Raw genomic sequence first — 21,026 nt, forward strand, 5'->3', positions numbered from 1 at the left:
AGCAAGAAAAGGAAGTTGTGTTTAAGTACCAAAACCATAATAAGCATCCCTCGAATCCACGGTACGCCGGAAAAATGCCAAACCAATCTGTTTTCTTCGTGGACAACAGAGAAAGCTTGAGAGGATAGGATTAAAAATGTAGAGAAACACCGCGTAAGACCATATCGTAACAGAAAAGAAAGCCGGTTGTACAGATGCATGTATGATAGACTCCTCACGGCGGCCCCTCACCGCACGGAAACGCCGGAACGGTTGGTAAACATGCGGGCGGCAATGTTCATCGAGGCCAGCTCTTGGAACAGAAGCTTGGCGGCATAAGGGATATGCACCTGCGAAATCCTGTGCTTATTGTTGCACAGTCGACACTCGAAAAGTCCCTTCTTCAGTTTACTGCAGCGAGGAGATCATCGTTAGTCCAATTTCAAATCAATAAAATCTTTCCAGGAGGCAGAGGAGATTACTTACGCAACTGGCGTCATTAATCCGCAGTCATCGCAGATGTGGACGCGGAACGGGTCAGAAACGTCAAAGAGACGTTCCTTTAGGAAGGCACTTGCTCCATGGGCGATCATACAATCACGTTCCATCTCTCCGAATCGGAGACCACCATCACGGGCACGACCTTCCACGGGCTGTCTAGTCAAAATCTGAGTCGGTCCACGAGCACGGGCATGAATCTTGTCATCGACCATGTGTCGCAGACGTTGGTAGTACGTAGGTCCCAAGAACACCTGCGCCACTAGCTTCCGGCCGGTATGGCCATTGTACATTACCTCGAATCCGCGAGACTGGTAGCCGTGCTCGCGAAGTAGACGAGAGACAGAATCGACAGTAACATCGGTAAAAGGTGTTGCATCACCCTCAAAGCCACGCAGGGCTGATACCTTACTAAGCTGGCACTCAATCAAGTGAGCAATAGTCATACGCGAGGGAATGGCGTGAGGGTTGATGACTAAATCAGGCGCAACACCTTCTCGAGAGAACGGCATGTCTTCCTGACGGTAGGTAATACCAATGGTACCCTTCTGTCCGTGACGCGAAGCGAACTTGTCTCCAATCTGAGGGATTTTGGTAGTCCTCATACGGACCTTTACGAACTTCAAGTCATCATTGCTGGTGGACACCAGAACCTGATCCACAATACCGCTCTCAGTACTCCTAAGGGGCGTGGAAACGTCCAGTTTGGTATGGGCTTTGGTTCTCTGGCCGAGCTCCTCCGCGTCGGGAGCTAGAGGGGCCGTTTTACCAATAATAATATCCTCACCAGAGACACGTACGCCAGGAGCAATGATACCATCTTCGTCCAGTTTATCATAAGTACCCTTTCTCATGCCAATCGTATCCTGTCGCATTGGCTTCTCAAAGCGTTCAACAACCGTCAAACCAACCATCTTCTCGCTGTCCGTGTAAGTACGGTAGAAAAGACTGCGGAAAAGACCACGATCAATACTGCTTTGGTTCATAACAACTGAATCTTCCTGGTTGTAACCGGAATAGCAAGCAATGGCAACGATGGCGTTCTGACCGGCTGGCAATTCACGGAATCGCAGGAACTCCATTGACCGTGTTGTCGCTAGTGGCTTCTGAGGGTAGTAGAGAATATTCGCCATCGTCTCCATACGCTGATCGAAGTTCGTCAAGAACACACCCATAGCTTGTTTACCCATAGCAGACTGGTATGTGTTACGGGGCGATTGATTGTGATCAGGGAATGGAATGATACTAGCACAAACTCCGAGAATCATACTAGGATGAATCTCACAGTGTGTCCAAGTATGTGCCTTCTGGCTCAGTATAGAGCGGACGCGCTTGTTGGGATCGAGCTCTTCTTCAGGAAGGGCGTAGCCAGCCTGAAGCTGTTTGGAAATTTCCAGGTCTTCCGGTGTCATGGAAATCATGATCGTCTCCTCTTCTTCGGCGTCAACATACTCTACCACACCCGATCTCACTAACCCATCCCATCCAAAGTAACGTTCTCTACGATCCTCAGGGTCGAGGTCGGGTGGTAATTCTTTGTCTTGTTCCAACTTGCGGATGTGCTCTTTGTTCAACACCAAACCACCGCAATTTTCGCTCTTCGGGTCATTGTCAATGACGAACAACGGCCTGCAAACACGTCCAGCATCGGTGAAGATCTTGAACTCCCGCTCACGGATATCACGAATCAAACTGACCTCGTGGGAGATCATATTTCGTCGCCGCAGTGACTGCATCGTATTGACAAGATGGGCGGGATCTCTATGGATACCGACCCACACTCCATTGACGAAGACCTTCGTTGCGTTGGGAGTGACCTGAGGCTCAAACTCCTCAAGAACTTCCATGTTACGCTGAATCATGAAGTCAATGATAGGTTCGCTGGGTGTACCAACAGTGACATAACACATGAGGGCCAAGTTCTTGACCAGACCACAGGCCTGACCTTCAGGAGTCTCTGCTGGACAAACCAACCCCCAATGAGTATTGTGAAGCTGGCGGGGTTTAGCAATTTTACCATCACGACCAATAGGCGTATTGGTTCGGCGAAGATGTGACAAAGTAGAAGCGTAGGTATAACGACTGAGCACTTGCGACACGCCAGCCTTAGCACTTGCGGCCTTCTTCTGTTCGCCCCAATTACCAGTAGCAAGGGCGTACTTCAAGCCACCAGTCAGTGTACTGGCCTTGATACCAATATTGAGGTAAATCTCTCTGTTGGTCTCAACACATCTCTGGACGTAACGCTGGAGATCACGAGTAACTCGGGTAAACAAAACACGGAAAAGGTTCGCCAGAAGGGGGCCTGCAAGATCGAGACGCTTTTTTCCGAAGTGATCACGGTCATCAACATCCCGGCGGCCCAGAGCACACTGCAGAAGTCTGTGCACCATATAACCCAAGAAGAATGCCTTCCGAGTCTCACTACCTTCGCTCTGTGAAATATGAGGAAGAAGCTCCTTCTGCATAATTTCACGCGCGTATCTCACACGACGCTCATGATTCATGCTTGACTGGGAAGAGCCACGCTTAGCAATGAAGTCCAAAGCAACTTCACGATCTTGAATAACGAAACCCTCTTCAATACAAGGCTTTAGCATTTCCAACATAGGGGTATCGTTACGATCGTAGCAAATGTGGTTAAGAATGTCCTCGTCAGAGACCACACCGAGCGCTCTGAAAACGACAACGATCGGAATGTCCGTCTTCACGTAGGGCAAAGTGGACCTGATAGTAGGGCCGAATCCACCCTTTGCACTATCACCCTTAGCGAACAACTTGAGAGAGAGTTGAGAAAGAAGTCGAGATCCCTTCTCGACGGCACTTCGAATTTCCGCGACATATGGTGTTGGACTCGGTGGTGCTTTCTTGAAAACCTGGACCGTGTTACCTGCACTTCGCTCCTGGGCAATCAAAACCTTTTCGCTTCCGTTGATGATGAAATAACCACCGGAGTCGTAAGGGCATTCATTCCAATTGTACAGAGCCTGCTCGCTGAGGTCCTTAAGAATACAATACTTTGATTTGAGCATGATAGGCACTTTTCCGATGAAAACGGTTTCCTCTTTGGCTTGATCGGCGGGCAGCTCCTTCTGCTCCCACTGGAGGTAGGTGCCACGAGCCTTTCTGTCTTCATCTTCCTCAATCTCCTCGTCGTCACGGTCAGCAACTGACCGCTCTCTGCCTTCCATGATTCGCTTTGTAATGCCGAGATAGAGGGGACTAGCGTAGGTGAGATTTCGGAGACGAGCTTCCTGGGGCAACATGATAGTGGTGGCACCATCACCCTCAGTGACGGAGGGACGGGAAAGCATAACTGTTCCGAACTTGAGCTCATAGCGACGGACAACAACGGGGTCGACTTCATCTTCGTCGGGCGGAAGTGTCTGATCGAGTGTTACTTGGCCTTGTTCCTCCACCAGTTCTTGCATTGTTGATGAAATGAATTCATCGAAAGAATCCAGCTGCTGCGAGACTAAACCCTTCGTATCGAAGAAAGACGAGATGACGGTCCAGCAATCCTCCGAGGTGATCCCCTCTTCCATATCATCGTAAAACTCATCCTCGTAAGCATCATCATAGTCAGCCATTTTGACGAGGTTCTGCCACTAATACTACCCAGATAAAGGATCGATCAGTGAGCGCAAACAGCGCGACGCGCCCAAATAAAAGATCCCGCGCACAGGCTGTCTTGCTGCCGAAAGAAGCAGTGACACCTGGGAAGGCCTTGTCGAAAAGAAATGCTTGTTGGAAAGGGTCAGTGGGCTGGGAACCTCAGGTGGATGAAAAGTGAGAGATCCCAGACAAACTGTGATGATGGGGATGAATGGCGCAGTGTTGGGCTTCACCTCCGGACTCTGATGGATCTTGAGCAGAGCCGCCACTAGCCTCGACCGCGGTCTTGGCGCTATCAGCTGACTAACGCGGGAGTCGATAATATACCACGTGATATACAGTTTACGCCTGAGGCACTATAGGATTTTACCCCGATGAAATTGGAATCGAGGAATGATATTGGCTATAATACATAAACCCATAAATCTTCCAATGCTAGTAGTATCATTTACAAGAACTGTAGAAGAGTCTCAAGCATTTCCTTATGATCTTTCTGTCCGGGATCATCGTCCGAAAGCCCTTCAATTTGTTCTAAACGATGTCAGTACACTTACCACAGGGAAGAAAGGAAGGACTGAACTTACCTTTCAATGTACCTTGAATAAGAGAAAGGCCTTCGTCGCGATCAGCAAGAAGGGACACAACCTTCTTTTTAGCGCCGTCATCTTCTGCCACAAGCCACGCCAGAATTACATCAATGAGCTTTCGATTTCATGTCAGTTTTTCTGAGCAACCTTCCTAGAAAAATGGCAACAAACCTGGAGGGAGAATAGACCAGCATCAAATCGCCGAGAGAGCCATTCAACTGCCATCACCTCGCGTTCCTCTTCGGTAAAATTCTTTCGTTCTTTCTCGATAGCTTGTTCAACAGGCAATACCCTCGACGCATAATCGCGCCTCAGCTTGACTAACTTCTCAATCTTCTCATAATCTTTTTCCATGAACTTAGCAAGAGTACGGATACGGGCTGCTGAACCTCCAGGTAGGAGACGCAGAAGCGAAGCAAAGATACCCAGTAAATGCTCTATCGTTTGGTTTTCTTGCTGTTCGAGTTTAGTTTCAAGCCCATGATCTAGAAAGCTAGAGGCAACCATACCTTTTTCATGAACATTCCAAACACTGTTCTCAAGCATGCTGCTTCAACAAATCTTTCGCACGCGGGCCTGCCTCCCAGTCCACCTAGGGCATGATCCAAGACTCGTAAAGCGCGCGGTTTACTAAACTTTCCTTCCTTCAACATGATTTGTGCAAGTTCAATACCTTCGCCCTCAAGAAACTTTTCCTTCCCGAATTCTTCATCAACAAGACAGATCAAGCAGTCGAACAGGTTCTCAACAAATTCTTCCTCGTCTGAATCCTTTGCAGGATCGCGCTTACGGTACTGGCTGAGTAGTTGAAGAAGGATATCGACTCCCTCAAGGCTAATGAATTTGCTTCGCGTCTTGGATGACGACTGCAATAGGATGGCTAATATTTCAGCCGAGTATTGCTGGTTTTGACTAACAGGTCTTTCCTTCTTCTGTATGCGAGCCAGCAGCCAAGGAAGTAGATTTGAATCATCGCCTAGCCTCTCTGCATGCGATGACTGTGACGCAAGGTTCTCTAGGACACCTTTGAACGAATTAGTATCAGTTTCATGTCAGTCTAGGAACAGGGCCAACCCACTTAGCACATAGTAAACCCCTGCTCTGTCGACATCAGACTCTTCGTCCAACCGTGACAAGTTCTGGGCTAATAGTTCGATGAGGTCGGCGTCCAACTACAGATATCAGCATTATATGATAAATATTGACCTTGGCGGCGTACCATTGCATTGACCAATGTGTCCCATTGTTCTTGCTCTGCTTCAACGTCTTCGTCGGTCAACTCACTGATGATCTGAATCGCATCAATGGCAATATCTGCGTTTTCGTGCGAGAGCAAAGAGATCAAAGAGCTTACGCAGCCCAGCTTTGAAAACTCTGCGTATAATTCGGGGTGTTCTGAGAGAATGGATAATCCCTTAATTTCGCTGTCTAGGTCGGCTTCCGAGGCCATGAACCTGGGCATACAGTTAGCATCGCACGTATACCACCCAGATTGATGAAGCGCAGATGCACCGCATACTTTTGCGGGTCATTCTCATATTTTCCGCGCAATTCGGCATTCTTTGATATCTTCTTCTCGAAATTAAGAGCAAATCGTCGCAGCCATGTGGTATCAAATTTCTCGGGCTAATCCAAACTCTCAGCATCCAAGGACTGCAGCTCCACGAGCATGGGTGTACCTACCGCAACATCCCCTTCCTCCTGCTGATCAATGTACTGCATCGCCTGAGCCGTCTGGCGCTCCATGCCGCCTCCGAAAAAGCGCCCTTCCTCATCGTCTGGGATATCCTCGGCATCGAAGTCCGGAGGTAGCTCTGGACCGGCTTCACCATCATCATCGTTCTCGTCTTCAACCATTGGCTCCTTTCCCTTTGATTTCACATCGCCATTCACATCTAATTTAGCGGCCTTGTAGAGTTCATCTTTGTGTCGAAGGTCAGTAAGCGACGAAGGAAAAGGTAGAAGGACAAAGTGTACTTGGATCTGTGGTAGCGTCTAGTTTGCGCTTGGCGCTGGCTGCTGAAGTAGGTTTCTTTCTTCATCAGCGCTAATGAACCTGATATAGATTACAGATATCTTACCTTGAAAAGTTCATCTATGCTGGTCATTGTTGCGGCTTGTGTAGTAGGAGGGGCGTACTTGGAAGAAACCCGCCTAGCCTACCAGCCAAATCTGTCACCTGAATAGTCTAGAAGAAATAATTTAGATTTTCTCGAAATAGGCCTGACGACTGAAATATGTCTCTTCTATATCGCGCTCAGGAATTTGTTCTCATCACTTGGTCGCGCAGCTGCTCCGATGATATTACGGGCGGCGTGATAAGCTAACAACGCAACCGCCAAGCGCTGAAAGATTTCTCGGAGCGCATCGATTTACTTTCATTTCCGCAATCTCAATATCGTTACTCCAGCTTTGTCTCTATACGCAAGCATCACATCCGGAGAAGTACTTCACTTTTGAATAGCACCCTCACTCTTCACATCTTCACAATGGCTCCCAGACAACGCGTCGTTTCTGCTCACCAGGAGAAGAGCTTTTTGGGTGCCGCCTACGATGAAGTCACTCATCCCGAGAACGCCACCATCGTGAGAAGTGTTCTTGTCTTCGGTGTAAGTTAACGATTGTGTAATCTTTTTGTCTATGTTTGATTTGCGGTTGAGATTCTGATTGTCCTTATACCACAGGCCGGTGTCGCTTTCCTCTACAGCTCTCTCAGCGAACTCCTGCTCCCTCCGTAAGTCGACACGTTTTCTCCCCCAATGATATCGCGATAAGCTCGATCCTTTGTCGTGTTGTCGAAATCTGATGAGCGTTCTAGTCTGTGAACGGGATATCCGAACGCATCCGTGGCTCGCAGCCATCACTCGGATATAACTTCGTTGGGAGTCAGGCGATTTGTTGAGGTCGATTCGGAATAGACTCGAACCTGCTATTCTTTTTCCTTGGTTTTACGTAATGGATACCTGTACTATATTGCATGGATTGTGCTTTTGTGGGCATATATGTTTTTGGATGGACTCGTGTGGCGTGCATTATCATCTCCGATATGTCTGAAAAGAACATAAAAACCCAATACGACATGACATCCTTTTGAGTTTAGTTCAAACTCTTATAGGAAAGACTTCTCTTCGAATACTCCGCCCTAGTATGATTGATGTGTTCGAGAGTAAATGGGATCTCAACGATGAGCTAATGCAATACAAAGACTCGCCTCGTCTTAGGTGCAGAATAAATATATACAGCTGTCAGAGAAATTCCAGATTTGTAGGTTCAAAGGCGAAGGTGTTTTGCAGGGACTCTATTCATAAATAGGTAAGTCAATAAACTGCTGCAGTGCTATAAAAGAAAAGGCACCAAGCGAGCTTCGGAATAATCGAACCAAATTAGTACTTGATACCTCAGGCACTGTGATGCAAGTACCCGATCTTAAGATCCGATAACGGCCAGACTGATAACATCGTACGCTCCCATTCTCCCATTCGAGGCACGGCATGTCCATGTGTTGAACCAACGCCTCAGGCACTGGTTTGAACCATCCGCCAATGAAGCCACACGGTGTCTGGCCACTTAAATCTTTCCAATATCGAGATAGCGGGGGAAAGGCCCACAGCTACCCCACACGGGGAACCTCCGGAACACCGCCCTCAACTGCCGGGGAGATGGCTATCCAATTTCATCTTCATAATTGTGTGAATACAACTCCGGTTCAGCCTATAGTTGAAATTTTTGATGCTGGTTCTCTTTCTCGCATAGCTGCAGTAGCAGCTTATCTACATAACTGCTTTCATTATGATCACCACGAAGCGCACGGCGTCAGACGCAGACATACATTACGGTGAGCCTGTGGCCAAACGAAACTCGCTGGGGTACGATGCGCGTACGCCCTGGCTACAAGACTCTAAGCCGCCTCCGACATGGCGGACTCTAGGAAACCGGGCAGTTCGGCCGTCTATGCCGCTCGAAAACATGGTGGCTGCCGTGCAGGATCTGATAGATCCAGATTTCGACCCTCTTATTGCCATTCTCGATGAAGAGCCACGTTTCCTAAAGCCACTTCCTTCTCACATTTCCCCGGAAGACTTAGAGTTTCTACGTTTCCGTGGGGCTCTCTCGATCCCAGAGAGTGGGTTGCGGAACGAGTTACTGCGATGCTATATCAAATGGGTACACAGTTTTATGCCGGTGTTGAACCTGCAAGACTTCCTAAGGTGTGTCGCGGAGAACGATCCGAACGGTAACATCAGCCTCCTGCTGTTTCAGGCGGTGATGTTTGTGGCGACGGCCTTCGTGGATCTCAAACACTTACAAGACGCTGGGTATGCGACGAGGAAAATTGCGCGGAGCGCGTTTTACACGCGACTAAGGGTAAGTGCAGCAAAGCGTATATCTACTCTCTGGAGCTAACCGAGAAGCAGCTCCTTTACTCCCTTGATTGCGAAGAAGACCGAATAGCCATCTTGCAAACTCTACTATTGATGACATACTGGACCGATCATGTAAACCATCCGCAGAGAGACATATGGGATTGGATTGGGGTTTGCAATACCCAAGCTCATTCAATTGGATTAAACCGTGACCCTACTACATCCCCCACAATGGATCTCAAAACCAAACGATTAAGAATACGTCTATGGTGGAGCCTATATTCCCGGGACCGTCTTATCTCCTTGGGCATGAGACGTCCTACACAAGTCAATGAAGGAACTAGCAACGTCCCAATGTTGAGACTAGACGATTTTGAGTACGAATCTTTTCATCCATCCGTTATCAATATGTTCCATTGCCGCCAACTGGAGGACCCATCCCATCAGAAGCGTCTGGCAACCATGTTCATGGAGAAAACTAAACTTTGCCAATGCATCGGGCGCGTACTCTTCGCTCAGTACTCTCCGTCGCAGCGCTTGTTCGGCATAACTAATCGGACTACTATTACCCTAGCTCCTAGGCAGGCTTCGGAATCGGAGTTGGCTCGATGCAGTCAACGACTCGACTCATGGGTCAACTCACTCCCAAAGGATGCACAGTTCATTCCTGCTTCAAAAACGAACTTTAACGACGGAGAAGATGTCTTACTTCTCCACGGTGCTATGGTGAGAATGTTGTACCATGCTACTATAAGTGCTTTATATCGACCATGGGCGTATGGGTCCAACAAGGGCCAGAGTAAATCACGGATCGAATTGACCAACACTGCTCGGTCAAAGATGCACGATGCGGCTATAGGGATCACGCATATTATCCAAGGCTTGAACCAGCTGAACCTCACTCGATTTTTGCCCCAGTCTGGTGTGACAGTCATCATACCAGCTACTGTACTACACCTGGCTAACTCCATGTCTGACAATCCTACGGTGCGAGAAGCCAGCATACGTAACTTCCACCGGTGTGTCCAGGTTTTGCAGGGATTGAAGGAGCTATATCCAGCCGCAGATATGGAAGTTGCCAACATCGAAGCCGCCGTTAGAGTCCAGTCGGACAGTGCGAGTACATTACTCAAAATCATGCAATCCAACAGTATCAATCTAAGCCAGCCACAACCCGCCGAGCCATATCGGAGGGGAAGCGATGTTGCTACTGTACAGACATTATCCCCAACTGAAGACCGAACACCAGAGCATTGGATCTCGCCGATAGAGACTGACACTGTGAATGAGTCACACAACCCTGGTCTCGAGCCTCGCAAGCCCAGCTCCGCCGACCAAAGGTCAAAGCGGAACAGTACTGTAATCAGTACAACAGTCAACACTACTAGTACCTCCCCATCGAAGGCTAAGCAAGATTACCTTACCCCTACGAACGACTTTGACGATCACTTCAACTCCGCCTTCAACTCTCATTCTCCTCTACCTGACCCTTCATTCAATCCGTCAAGCTTCCTTGATATAGACTCAAATAACACCGAATTCCCCCTCTTCCAGTCGTCGAGCCATCCGGATATTGATATCGACTGGGCAGAGGACTTTTTAAGAGGAGCAGATTTTAAGATTGACTTTTCTAGCTCCGCGCTAGAGGACCACAGCAGAGATTTCTTCTCGTTCTCAGATAAACAGGAAAGGTCAAATGCTCCTAGGAAGGAGGAGATCACAGGCGATTTGGATAAAGACCTGGGTCTGAACTCCGGTGACGAGATGTTTTAGAATGAAGCGTGTGTTTTTATTACTTCTATACATATATCTGTCCAGCTTGCAAAGTTTCATCATGCTGTCTCATATAGTCGTGATATTTCATCAGCGATACCCTGTTTTAATTGCAGAAGCGAGCGATGCGTTTGATTGATTCAGCACAATATTCACCCGTCCAAAATGAAACTCTTCTGTCTCAACGTAGAGTCATAATTGTAAACCAGCCCTCCGTCTATGTAGGGTATCTCTATGAAAAGACATATTATAGGCGACGACCGTCCTCTATTTGGCACACCAGTCTTAGCGCTTAGACCAACGGTTGCTCTCGTCGCCTTCTTCCCATTCGTGTTCGACGTAGCCGAGCTTTTTCTTCACTTCCTGGACTTTCTGTTTGTCTCCCGTGTTTTTGCCCATGTTGTCACTGAGCTTGACAGCCGGGTGACCATTTGCTGTAGAGATCTTGATGACGATATTGAGCGGCTTGGACTTTTCGTCATTTGATTTATTCGTAAAGTCGTCTGCCTATATTTAGCGCCGTGCTTTTAGAGTATACCCAAGATTAGTACTTACTGGTAAAGAATGTACCAACGCCGAAGACAGGCTGGAACCCAGCTTCCTCCGCAATGACCTTATACTCGAGACAATGCTCGATGTTGAGAGAGTCAGAGAACACCATGGTCTTCTTGTCCGTGATGCCTTCCCTATCGTAGAAATCCCGCACCATCTTTACGAAGTATACAGGATCGCCTGAGTCCTGACGCACACCGGTATAAGCTTGAGCATACGTTTCATGGGAGGTCCGAGCGCCACCGTCACGAAGTGGTGCAGTGATCGGGGCCTTGGTCTCCGCCTCACTTTGAACAGTCGATTCGTTAGTTGTGGCTGGTCCAGATGCCGATGTGCTGACTGCACCAGCTCCTGCGGAGGTAAACGCAGGAATCGGCTTCCGGAATGCATCGAGAAAGGCGGGGGTACCGAAAGTGTCCGTCAAGGCGATTCCCAGAACCTTATCAAGGTCAGTCTCTTGCAGACATCACAGGTGATTGAACTTACTCCTTTTCCAAAGCAGCCAAGCCAGTACCGCAGGGCCAACTCGTTGGCGTTCTCATAGTCATCCGTAATGGCAGCAATGGTCATATACCATTCATGCGCCACCGTGCCGACAGGGTCGACACCATACTTCATAGCAAAGTGAACATTACTTGACCCTGTGAATCGACCCTTCCACCCTTGTCGTTTTCCCTCCTCAGCAGCCTTCATCAGACCAACCATCACCAGGTCATGGGTATGGTAATCACGGCGTCGTCTTGATCCGAACTCAGAGAAGATGCAACCATTCTCAAGCAGCGTACATCCTTTCCGATATGCCTTCTCTTCTTGGCAACTGTAGTCCCAGTCCTTATCGCTGAACATAAAGTATGCCTCGCTCGTCAACGCTAACAGCGGGATCTCGTACAGAATTGTGTCAACCCAGAGACCCTTGACCAGATACTCGACATCACCCGTGTCGCTGTCGCTGCCGGTATCATTCACGGGCGTAAACTTGATTTCAATCTGTTCGGAAGGCTTGAGTTTGAAAGTGGTCAGGAAGTCCAGGTAAGCATCGTTGAAGTATGGACACCGGGTCTTCAAGAATTTAATCTCTTCTTCCGTGATTCGAATGTTCGCAAGTCCTACCAGAGAGTACGGTTATCCCGACGCTCGCACAATCATTCAATAAGGCAATACATACTGTCCATTTGCTTCAGAAGCCACTTGTGGGCCCCACGCGTTAACTTCATGTGTGGAGTACGGTTCGTGAACCCATAAGTCACGTCTACGCAGTACAACTCGTAAGGAATTTCAACCATACCACATAAGAGCCGATATATACTCACGGGTATCAGGGAAGTACTTCAGGACGGCACATTGCATCGTCAACTTGTACAAATCGGTATCAAGAAGAGAGCAAATGCCCTCCGGAATTGGAGGGGAACCTTCTTGGTCCATTATGACTTGTTTCCGAGACCTGTGTAGGAGTGCTAGCTGCAGTGGCTAGAAGTGAATAAAATGTGCGAAATTCAATTCAATGGGGTAAAAGCCCCAGTCAAAGGAAAGTAATTGTGTAGTAGAGAAGTTTATCAGCAGCTGAAAACAGTCATATCCACGCTGCTGCGGGGAACTACCAAAAAAGACCATGTTTGTACTGTTTGCATTGTATAATCTTCGTCATGCTGTGGGCGACGTCATATTGAGATGCAGTGAATTGATAATTACTGGACTATTATACTGCGGACAAACCTCCTGTCAAATAATGTATTAGTGCTTAAGGTTGGCTGTGCTGATATGCTGGTTCATAGTAGAGGTTACTATACCGACTATAGATTATACCGAGATCTTGCGTAAAAGCCTCTTGGTGTTTCAATGAGCATTGAAACCCCTCAACCAAATAGTCTATAGCAAATTGGGGCATATATTACTGGGTAGTATACGCCAAACAATTGCGTTGTCATGGAATATATCGTCAACGTCAAATATTACCAGTTGTTGCCTTATTTGTAGGCTGTGACTGCCCTGCCCCGCCAGTTTGATAAGATAATTGTGGCTAATGCCTATGTATGTGGCTGTGCAGGGTTTGTTCTCAGGCACATCGGGTGTCATATTATTCCGGTCAAGACAGCGCTCCCGTCGCAGGCGCCTTATCCATTATCAGCCAACGTTCATTACTCGTTCAACCTCCACGCTTGGTTCATGCGTTCTGCTAGTTGCGATTACGACCGGTCCTCGCCTTGTCCCTACTTTATACAAAATAACAAGACGTCTGCTCTCAAAGCTAACTACATCAGGAACTCTGGCTAGCCTGAACCACTTCAACAACAGTGGCGCATATTAATCAAGGTCGCTTGAGAACAACATCGATATGGCGCACGGCGCTGAGGACTGCGCATCCGTGCTAGAGCAATTCGTTCATGATGTTGCGAATCTGCCAGCGGAAATTAACCACTTGATGGAAGAGATCCAGGCCAAAGACAAAATCATCCAAGAATGTCGCACTACGATCAATTCGAGAGATAGTAGTTTACAAAAATTCATCAAAATGAATGGCAGTCTGACGCCGAATCCCAAAGAAGAGCAATACGGAAAGGTCATATTACAGAATCTTGACAAGTCGCAACAGCTACAGGATGAGAAGATACAATTGAGTGAGAAAGCGTGCGTTCTATTAGACCGGCAAATCAAGAAATTGGACATCAAAATTCGTGACCTGCAGAATGACGGTGTTCTTTCGAACGATCCGCCCTTGCCCTCTCTCTTCAATAATAGCGACCAATACCGAGACCCCCCAAAGATCTTTTTTCCCGACTCCGCCTCCGACTCTAATTCATACAACTCTCCCCTCCATCCTACATCCGGGAACGCCAACGTTATAATAGGCGCCACTCAGAGACTTAATCAATCACTGGCTCGATCAGCGGGTGTGGCTGGCCTAGGCTCCCCAACTGCTGCGCGAAGCTCAGCTCCCGCAACTCCCGCCGGTGGCACCGCTCATTTTCACCAACGACAACGTGAATCATCAGCTGGCGCTGTGGAGAACAAGCGACGGCGTCTAAACCCTTCACTAGGGACGCTACCAGCAGCATCGTCGAATCTCCGACAATCCTCTCTAGGTCCCGGCACACCCAAAGGAGGTACACCAGCTTCTAGTCGTGCTGGCAGTGCCGGGCCACGCTCATCAAGCACAACTAAAAAAGCCTTGACCAAGAAGGTTGCACCTCATCAACAATTGAAAAAGATCAAGGCATCATCTGGATTGAATGGCAAATCAACTAAACGGTCTTCTAGCGCTAGTGGCCGTATCAAACTTACTACAAAGAAATCGCCTTCCGCCCCGGGCGGCGATGAAGACGAGGATGATTCGATGCTCAGTAGCGCCGATGTCTCGGACTCTGAGAACAACAGCGATGCCCGGCGCGGAGATGATGACATGGAAGAAGAGGAAGAAGATGAGGGCAACGAAGATACCAAGGTCTATTGTACTTGTCGCAGTGTAAGCCATGGTGATATGGTTGCTTGCGATAACGAAAATTGCGAGTTTGAGTGGTTTCACTGGAAGTGCGTCGGTTTAACCAGGGAGCCTGTAGGCACATGGTTTTGTCCTCAGTGTGCAGCCAAGTTAAATAGTTGATCATACCCTCCAGTTTATCTTGCTAATAAGCCTGTTCTATTTTCTGAAATTAATCGTCATCTCATTCCATTGAGCAATTCAGTAGCTCTTGTAGATTTTCAGCCTTCCACCGTTTCATAAGGTACAAAGATTAGGCCATGAAATGAAGCAAACCAATAGCTTCTGTTAGAACCAAACCATCCTTACCCCAATTGCACTTTTAGGCCGTAAATTCCCCGCAAGAGAAAAAGATAGGCCTCGACCATAGCCAATCCCAGGATTCGTGAAACGCCATCGCTATGCAAGCAAACATGACTGGCGCCGCTGCGCTCATTGTACATAAATAGAAAGAAACTAACAAGGACACAAATTCCACGGGACCTAAAACCCAAGAGCCTTTTCCAGCCAAGGGTCAAAGTATTCGCAGCTTTCTGGGCTGACGGCTCCTCCAGGAGCGCAGAGTTTAAACACTGGGCAGGTACCGCAAGGTGCCTCTGTCATGCCGTTGGTTACCAGCCGGTCGTCGATTCCCTTATCCTCGCCTGCGGGCTTGCGGGCTTGCGACTGCTTAACGGCTTCCGGGTTCTTGACCGACTTGTACATCTCCCCACTGTTCAAGGCCACCAGCTTACCATCGTAACAAAGCATATCAAGGAGCTGTGTTATACTCTCTTCACCCAGACGAACGGGAGTAATTCCACTCTCATTAACTGCATCTGTAAGCATCGAGACGGTTGGATAGCCACGGTAACCGGCCGGAAAAGGAATAAATGTTTTTTGTCCAGCCTCTTGTTTGACAGACACGCTACCATCACTAGTTTTTATGCGCTTGGTTCGGTGCGCGTCTGCACTTGGAACTTCAACCCAACTCTTTCTGCTCACTGTGTACTCAATATACCCAGCGACAGTGTTGATGAAGTTCTCATCGAGTACTCCGTCAGTGAACCAGGCGCCACCGGTAACATCCTCACTTGGGGCAAGGCCCGCCAACATGTACATTTTCCGACTTGGGAATTTAACATTGTGTACGCTCTTGATATAGTTCTTTCCCTCCAAGGATTTGAGGCAACGGTCTAATATGGACTTGTGTAAGCCGGTTCGAGTTCCGATCGCACGAACCCAGATACCGTTGCGACCAGTAGAGTGGATTACATTGTATACCAAACTTTCGTCCGGGCTCAGGTTTTGAAGTCTGAGAGTAAAATTATCACGTTAGCCCATCATATGGGAGGTCGCTCAAAAAGTCCTAGAGAACAATGGCATACTTTTCAGCATCTTCCCGTGAGATGATCTTCCAAGCCAATCGGTCATTTTTGCCCTGGAGAAGGCGAAACAGTTTCTGATCAACGAGCGATTGGGTGCATCGCAGCAGAAGCGCAAGGTCCGACTTAGGGACTATGCCCAGACCAAGCAGGTCCTGCTGGTAGAAGAGTTGGTCGGGAGGGTAGTTGTTCAGGCAATGTTCGTAGAGCTTAGAGGCGAGCTCAGTCACTGAGGCGCCGGAGGCCCCCGCGGAGGCCATTTTCAACGAGATGAAACCGAGTCGACAGAGGAGTGCAATCACCGAAAATGCTTATGAACTGGCATATTCAGAGATGCATATTAGACCAGCATCTATCTATACCAAGGAGTGCCAAAGAATACCCGGACGGGTTGAAGAAGAGCCTGTGAGAGGAGAACTTGACGAGTGCGACAGCGGCAGAAAAAGATGTTTTTGACGGCTTTTCCATTCCCTTTTTGCCCGTAGCGGGGAGCAGCTGCCTAGAACGGTCTAGCGCTTCAGAGCTCCGACTCATCCAAGTCACGACTGCCTGAGGCACTCAATTCCTCTCGGAAATTTCGAGAAGCTCCGCAGAGCTCATTAACTGCCGCAGCTTCCCCCGTCAGCAGTCGATCTCGACTGGAGTTGATTTCAACCGGCACATCTCTTCCCTTTCACTTCAACCCAATCACTATTGAATCCTGACAGCATGGCTGACGCTTTGAAGGCAGAGGGCAACAAGGCCTTCTCTGCAAAGGACTATCCTACCGCTATGTATGAATTTTACCCCGCTTTCTCTTAAGCTGTCGTGCTAATCGCTTCACAGTGACAAATTCACCCAGGCTATCGCGATCGAACCCGAGAACCACATCCTTTACTCCAACCGTTCTGCAGTATACTCTGCTCAATCCGAATACGAGAAAGCTCTTGAAGATGCCAACAAGGCCACGGAAATCAAGCCAGATTGGTCTAAAGGCTGGCAGCGTAAGGGAGCTGCCTATCGCGGTCTTGGAGACCTTCGTGAGTGATTGCTTGACTTGAGTTGCTTCATTACCAGGTGTCACTAACAGACCCGTAGTGGCTGCTCACGATGCGTACGAAGAGGCCCTCAAAATCGAACCCGGAAACGAGCAGGCTAAGTCCGGTATGAATGCCGTCAAGAGGGCTATTGATGCCGAAGCTCAGGCTGATGGTGTCACTGGTGACCCTCTGGGCGGACTTGGTGGTATTTTCAACGACCCTCAACTTTTCCAGAAGCTGGCCAGCAACCCAAAGACCTCTGGTCTCTTGGCAGATAGCGAATTTATGGCTAAGTTGCAGCGCATCAAGCAGAACCCGAATAGTGTCGGTGAAGAGATCAAGGATCCCCGCTTTTTGCAGGTCATGAGTGTTCTGCTGGGTATTGACATGAGCTTCGGCGCCCCTCCAGAAGGCGCTGCCTCCTCTAGTGCCGCGGAACCCCAAGAAGACGTGCCAATGCCTGATGTCCGTCCCACCGCCTCTGCGGCAAAGAAGGAGCCCGAACCTCAGCCTGAGCCCGAGCCTGAGGATGAGGAAGCTATCGCAAAGAAGAAGGCGCAAGAGGCGGGAGATGCCGAAAAGAAGATTGGTAACGAGTTCTACAAGAAGAAGCAGTTCGATGAGGCTGTTCAGCACTATGAGAAGGCATGGGAGTTGAACAAGGATATCACATACCTCAACAACATTGGCGCCGCTAAGTTCGAGAAGGGTGATCTTCAGGGTGCTATTGAAATTTGCCAAAAGGCCATTGAAGAAGGCCGTGAAGTCAGGGCTGACTTCAAGACCATGGCCAAGTCTTACACAAGGATTGGTACAGCGTATGAGAAGCTTGGCGATCTCACCCAGGCGATTGAATACTATAACAAGTCGCTCACTGAACACCGAACCCCCGATGCCCTTACAAAACTCCGCAACGCAGAGAAGACCAAGGCTAAGACTGAGAAGGAAGCCTACATCGACCCAGCAGAGGCTGAGAAGGCTCGTGAGCTCGGCCAAAAGAAGTTCCAGGAGGCTGACTGGCCTGGCGCTGTTGATGCCTTCACCGAGATGACGAAGCGTGCTCCCCAGGATCCCCGAGGTTTCTCCAACCGCGCCGCAGCTCTCATCAAGCTCATGGCCTTCCCTCAGGCTGTTCAGGACTGCGACGAAGCAATCAGCCGTGATCCCAAGTTCATCCGTGCTTATATGCGTAAGGCACAGGCTCTGATGGCTATGAAGGAATACAACAAGGCTTTGGATGCTTGCACTGAGGCTCAGGAAAATGATGATGGAACCCATGCCCGTGAGATCGATCAGCAACAGCAGAAGTGCTTGGAGGCGCAATTCAGCTCTCGTGCGGGCGAGACTGAACAACAGACCATGGAGAGAATCCAGAACGACCCAGACGTAAGTGGTGCCAACTGTGATTGACATTTTTAGGTTATACTAACCCCCAACAGATCATGGCTATCCTTCAGGACCCAGTCATGCAGAGCATTCTGCAGCAGGCCAAGAGCGACCCTGCTGCTCTGCAGGAACACATGAAGAATGCCCAGGTCCGCCTGAAGATTCAAAAACTGATGGCTGCTGGTGTCATCCGCCTGGGACGGTAAACGGAGATCCGTGGATGTAGGGGATAAGTACGACTGGATGAATTGAGACGACAGTAATCTGTTTTCGACCAAAAGGAAGGCCAGCTTATGAATTGATGCATTTTCAGCTATATTTCATTATTTTAATGATATATTGTCCTATCTTGATTAAGTTCTACTGGAATGCTTTCTCCGCTTTCATGTAGGACAGTAGTATATCCTGTTATGTGCTGTTTCCGTGCAGATATACGTTCTTGCATCACGAGTGACCGGTAACTATTGCACAAGTAGTGTTGATTTTCGTAGGAAGGGAAAGATTGAAGGAAAAGGTAGATTAGCCCCTGTCTTTGACCCAAAGCCGTGCGGGTATAAGTATATATCTCAAACAGATTTCTGAAATTTTATTGCGCTGTGGCCTCATATGTACAATACTAATGCTGAATATATATATATATGCATTCGGTATAGAATATACTCTTGCTTCTGAGGAGAACCTTGGTATTCGCTCTTGTTATTCTGCCCCATTTTACTTGTTTCCTTTTCTCTCATACGAAGTATAGTGACCGTTCTTTAGAAAATTTCTTCAATGATTTTGAACTCATTTGGCCATGATGCTATCCTTTGCTCTAGTTCTACGAGTCGTCCCGTTGGAGGAATTATGGTAACAGTACGGAGTAACAAGATACATTTAGAATCATTGGTCAATGTGCCCGACTTGATACAAGGACAACTGACAGAGTTTCTCAATAGGCCGATCGTTAACAAGAGAATTGCAAACGGAATTACACGTCAACCCGTGTATATTACCAGACAAGGAACTGATAGACCGCAAGAAAATCAGTAGGCGATCAGTCAAAGAGGGTAAACCCTTCCTAGGGCCCGGGGCTTGGCTGCTGACAGAGCCAACCTCTCAGCCGCACGTCCACTCAGTGGCTGGGAAATCAAATGCGTTACGAGTCACGACCGACTATTTTCAAAGGAAGAAAAAATTAGAGAAAAAAATAAAATAAAAATAAAAATAACAAGGGAGAGAGAGACAAAAAAAAAAAAAAAAGAAAAAAAAAAAGAAAAAAAAAAAGAAAAAAAAAAGAAAAAAAAAAAGAAAAAAAGAAAAGAAAAAAAAAAAAAAAAAAAGAAAGAAAGAAAGAAAGAAAGAAAAAAACAAGGGTCCCGGAATTCCCGATCGATTTCCACGACCACAGACAGTCCAAAAATGTTCCCACTTGCAACATTTGATTTAGGTGGTAGACTAGAAGTCCACAGATCGGAGTCGTACGTACACCTTTTCCAAGAATGACATACATCCTCCACTAGGCAGCATTTTAATTTACTACGAAAATGCAGTCATTATGCAGTCGGTCTGATTTGGTAGACCGAGAGTGACCCAAGGTGCTTCTGCGATCAGCGTCTGTGGCCCACACTAACGAACCATGGATTATTGGGTGAGTTGATTCGGGTTGCGCTAGGATCGTATTGATAATTGAGTAAAAATTGTGGGAGTTGGGATGTCTTGGTAGCGACTGGACTACCTTAGTCCTCCAGAGGTGGTTCCCTACGGAGTATGTGAGGTTGGTCTGTTCATGGGTCGTGTGCTCTCTCAATTAATTTAATTTCTTATCTTTAGTTTAATTTCTTCCCGGCATATCTCCTTCCCAGCCCCCTTTCCCTGTGGCGGTGGGATAGAGAAGATGGGCGACAATGGAAGACGATCGAGCAAAGCTTCACATAGAGAATCAGTGAGCTTTGATAACTGAGGTTTGTCCTCTTGGGGGCATGCGAAAGTCAATGCTAGATATTAAATTTGATTACTCCGTAATGAGCAAACTGTGGCAAACACGGGTGGTAGTGCGAAGATTGTGTAGATCTTAGGTCAAAGCTGAATAAGGTTGAATGGGAAGGTCAACAAGGCAGTTACAATTATAGATCTAAGGACGAAATGGAAGCGGTATTGGCCTATTAATGTACATCTTTAGTACATACGGGAAGCTTGATGTTAGGGGATATCTGTCACATGGGGGTTTAATTAGGGTTTATCTTGAGGTATGTCTATACATATGTTGATGTAGTAAATAGTATTAAAGCAGTATGCAGCTTCTACGAAGCAGTGGCTGTGTCATCCGTGTACCAAACCAGAGCTTCTGCTGCATGCCACGTTGTAACCTGGTACTGTGACGATTTCCTAGTCTCAGATCGGAATATATTCCGTGCAATTTCCTCAGTGCTGTGTAT

General features: G+C 47.9%; 7 protein-coding genes across 7 annotated transcripts; 3 read left to right on the forward strand and 4 right to left on the reverse strand.

Annotated features, from left to right (window-relative positions):
* Window positions 1–227: 227 nt before the first annotated feature.
* On the reverse strand, window positions 228–4,067 carry AO090038000568 (DNA-directed RNA polymerase II core subunit RPB2; the record flags this gene model as incomplete). The annotated part of the gene is made up of 2 exons (XM_023238231.1): window positions 228–390; window positions 466–4,067. 2 exons carry the CDS (start codon window positions 4,065–4,067, stop codon window positions 228–230), a joined length of 3,765 nt encoding a protein of 1,254 aa, XP_023093188.1.
* A 473-nt stretch (window positions 4,068–4,540) lies between these two features.
* Window positions 4,541–6,787, reverse strand: AO090038000567 (beta-catenin-like protein 1; the record flags this gene model as incomplete). Its single annotated transcript, XM_001825416.1, has 10 exons — window positions 4,541–4,623; window positions 4,677–4,794; window positions 4,851–5,135; window positions 5,189–5,703; window positions 5,758–5,851; window positions 5,899–6,133; window positions 6,199–6,305; window positions 6,363–6,601; window positions 6,657–6,711; window positions 6,761–6,787. The coding sequence occupies 10 exons, from the start codon at window positions 6,785–6,787 to the stop codon at window positions 4,541–4,543; spliced, it is 1,758 nt and encodes a 585-aa protein (XP_001825468.1).
* Window positions 6,788–7,168: 381 nt separating this feature from the next.
* On the forward strand, window positions 7,169–10,816 carry AO090038000566 (transcription factor domain-containing protein; the record flags this gene model as incomplete). The annotated part of the gene is made up of 8 exons (XM_023238233.1): window positions 7,169–7,288; window positions 7,364–7,413; window positions 7,826–7,900; window positions 7,956–7,991; window positions 8,111–8,138; window positions 8,228–8,383; window positions 8,445–9,044; window positions 9,095–10,816. 8 exons carry the CDS (start codon window positions 7,169–7,171, stop codon window positions 10,814–10,816), a joined length of 2,787 nt encoding a protein of 928 aa, XP_023093187.1.
* A 285-nt stretch (window positions 10,817–11,101) lies between these two features.
* Window positions 11,102–12,790, reverse strand: AO090038000565 (nicotinate phosphoribosyltransferase; the record flags this gene model as incomplete). The annotated part of the gene is made up of 5 exons (XM_001825414.3): window positions 11,102–11,319; window positions 11,372–11,807; window positions 11,855–12,474; window positions 12,534–12,617; window positions 12,679–12,790. 5 exons carry the CDS (start codon window positions 12,788–12,790, stop codon window positions 11,102–11,104), a joined length of 1,470 nt encoding a protein of 489 aa, XP_001825466.1.
* A 910-nt stretch (window positions 12,791–13,700) lies between these two features.
* AO090038000564 (putative PHD finger domain protein) lies at window positions 13,701–14,966 on the forward strand (the record flags this gene model as incomplete). Its single annotated transcript, XM_023238234.1, has 1 exon — window positions 13,701–14,966. The coding sequence occupies one exon, from the start codon at window positions 13,701–13,703 to the stop codon at window positions 14,964–14,966; it is 1,266 nt and encodes a 421-aa protein (XP_023093186.1).
* Window positions 14,967–15,326: 360 nt separating this feature from the next.
* Window positions 15,327–16,467, reverse strand: AO090038000563 (RPC34 RNA polymerase subunit family protein; the record flags this gene model as incomplete). Its single annotated transcript, XM_001825412.1, has 2 exons — window positions 15,327–16,137; window positions 16,211–16,467. 2 exons carry the CDS (start codon window positions 16,465–16,467, stop codon window positions 15,327–15,329), a joined length of 1,068 nt encoding a protein of 355 aa, XP_001825464.1.
* A 448-nt stretch (window positions 16,468–16,915) lies between these two features.
* sti1 (Hsp90 cochaperone STI1) lies at window positions 16,916–18,818 on the forward strand (the record flags this gene model as incomplete). Its single annotated transcript, XM_001825411.3, has 4 exons — window positions 16,916–16,980; window positions 17,033–17,226; window positions 17,285–18,612; window positions 18,666–18,818. 4 exons carry the CDS (start codon window positions 16,916–16,918, stop codon window positions 18,816–18,818), a joined length of 1,740 nt encoding a protein of 579 aa, XP_001825463.1.
* Window positions 18,819–21,026: the final 2,208 nt, after the last annotated feature.

This window comes from Aspergillus oryzae, chromosome 6 (genome assembly GCF_000184455.2).
Source record: "Aspergillus oryzae RIB40 DNA, chromosome 6".
In the NCBI taxonomy this organism is placed as follows: Eukaryota; Fungi; Ascomycota; class Eurotiomycetes; order Eurotiales; family Aspergillaceae; genus Aspergillus; species Aspergillus oryzae.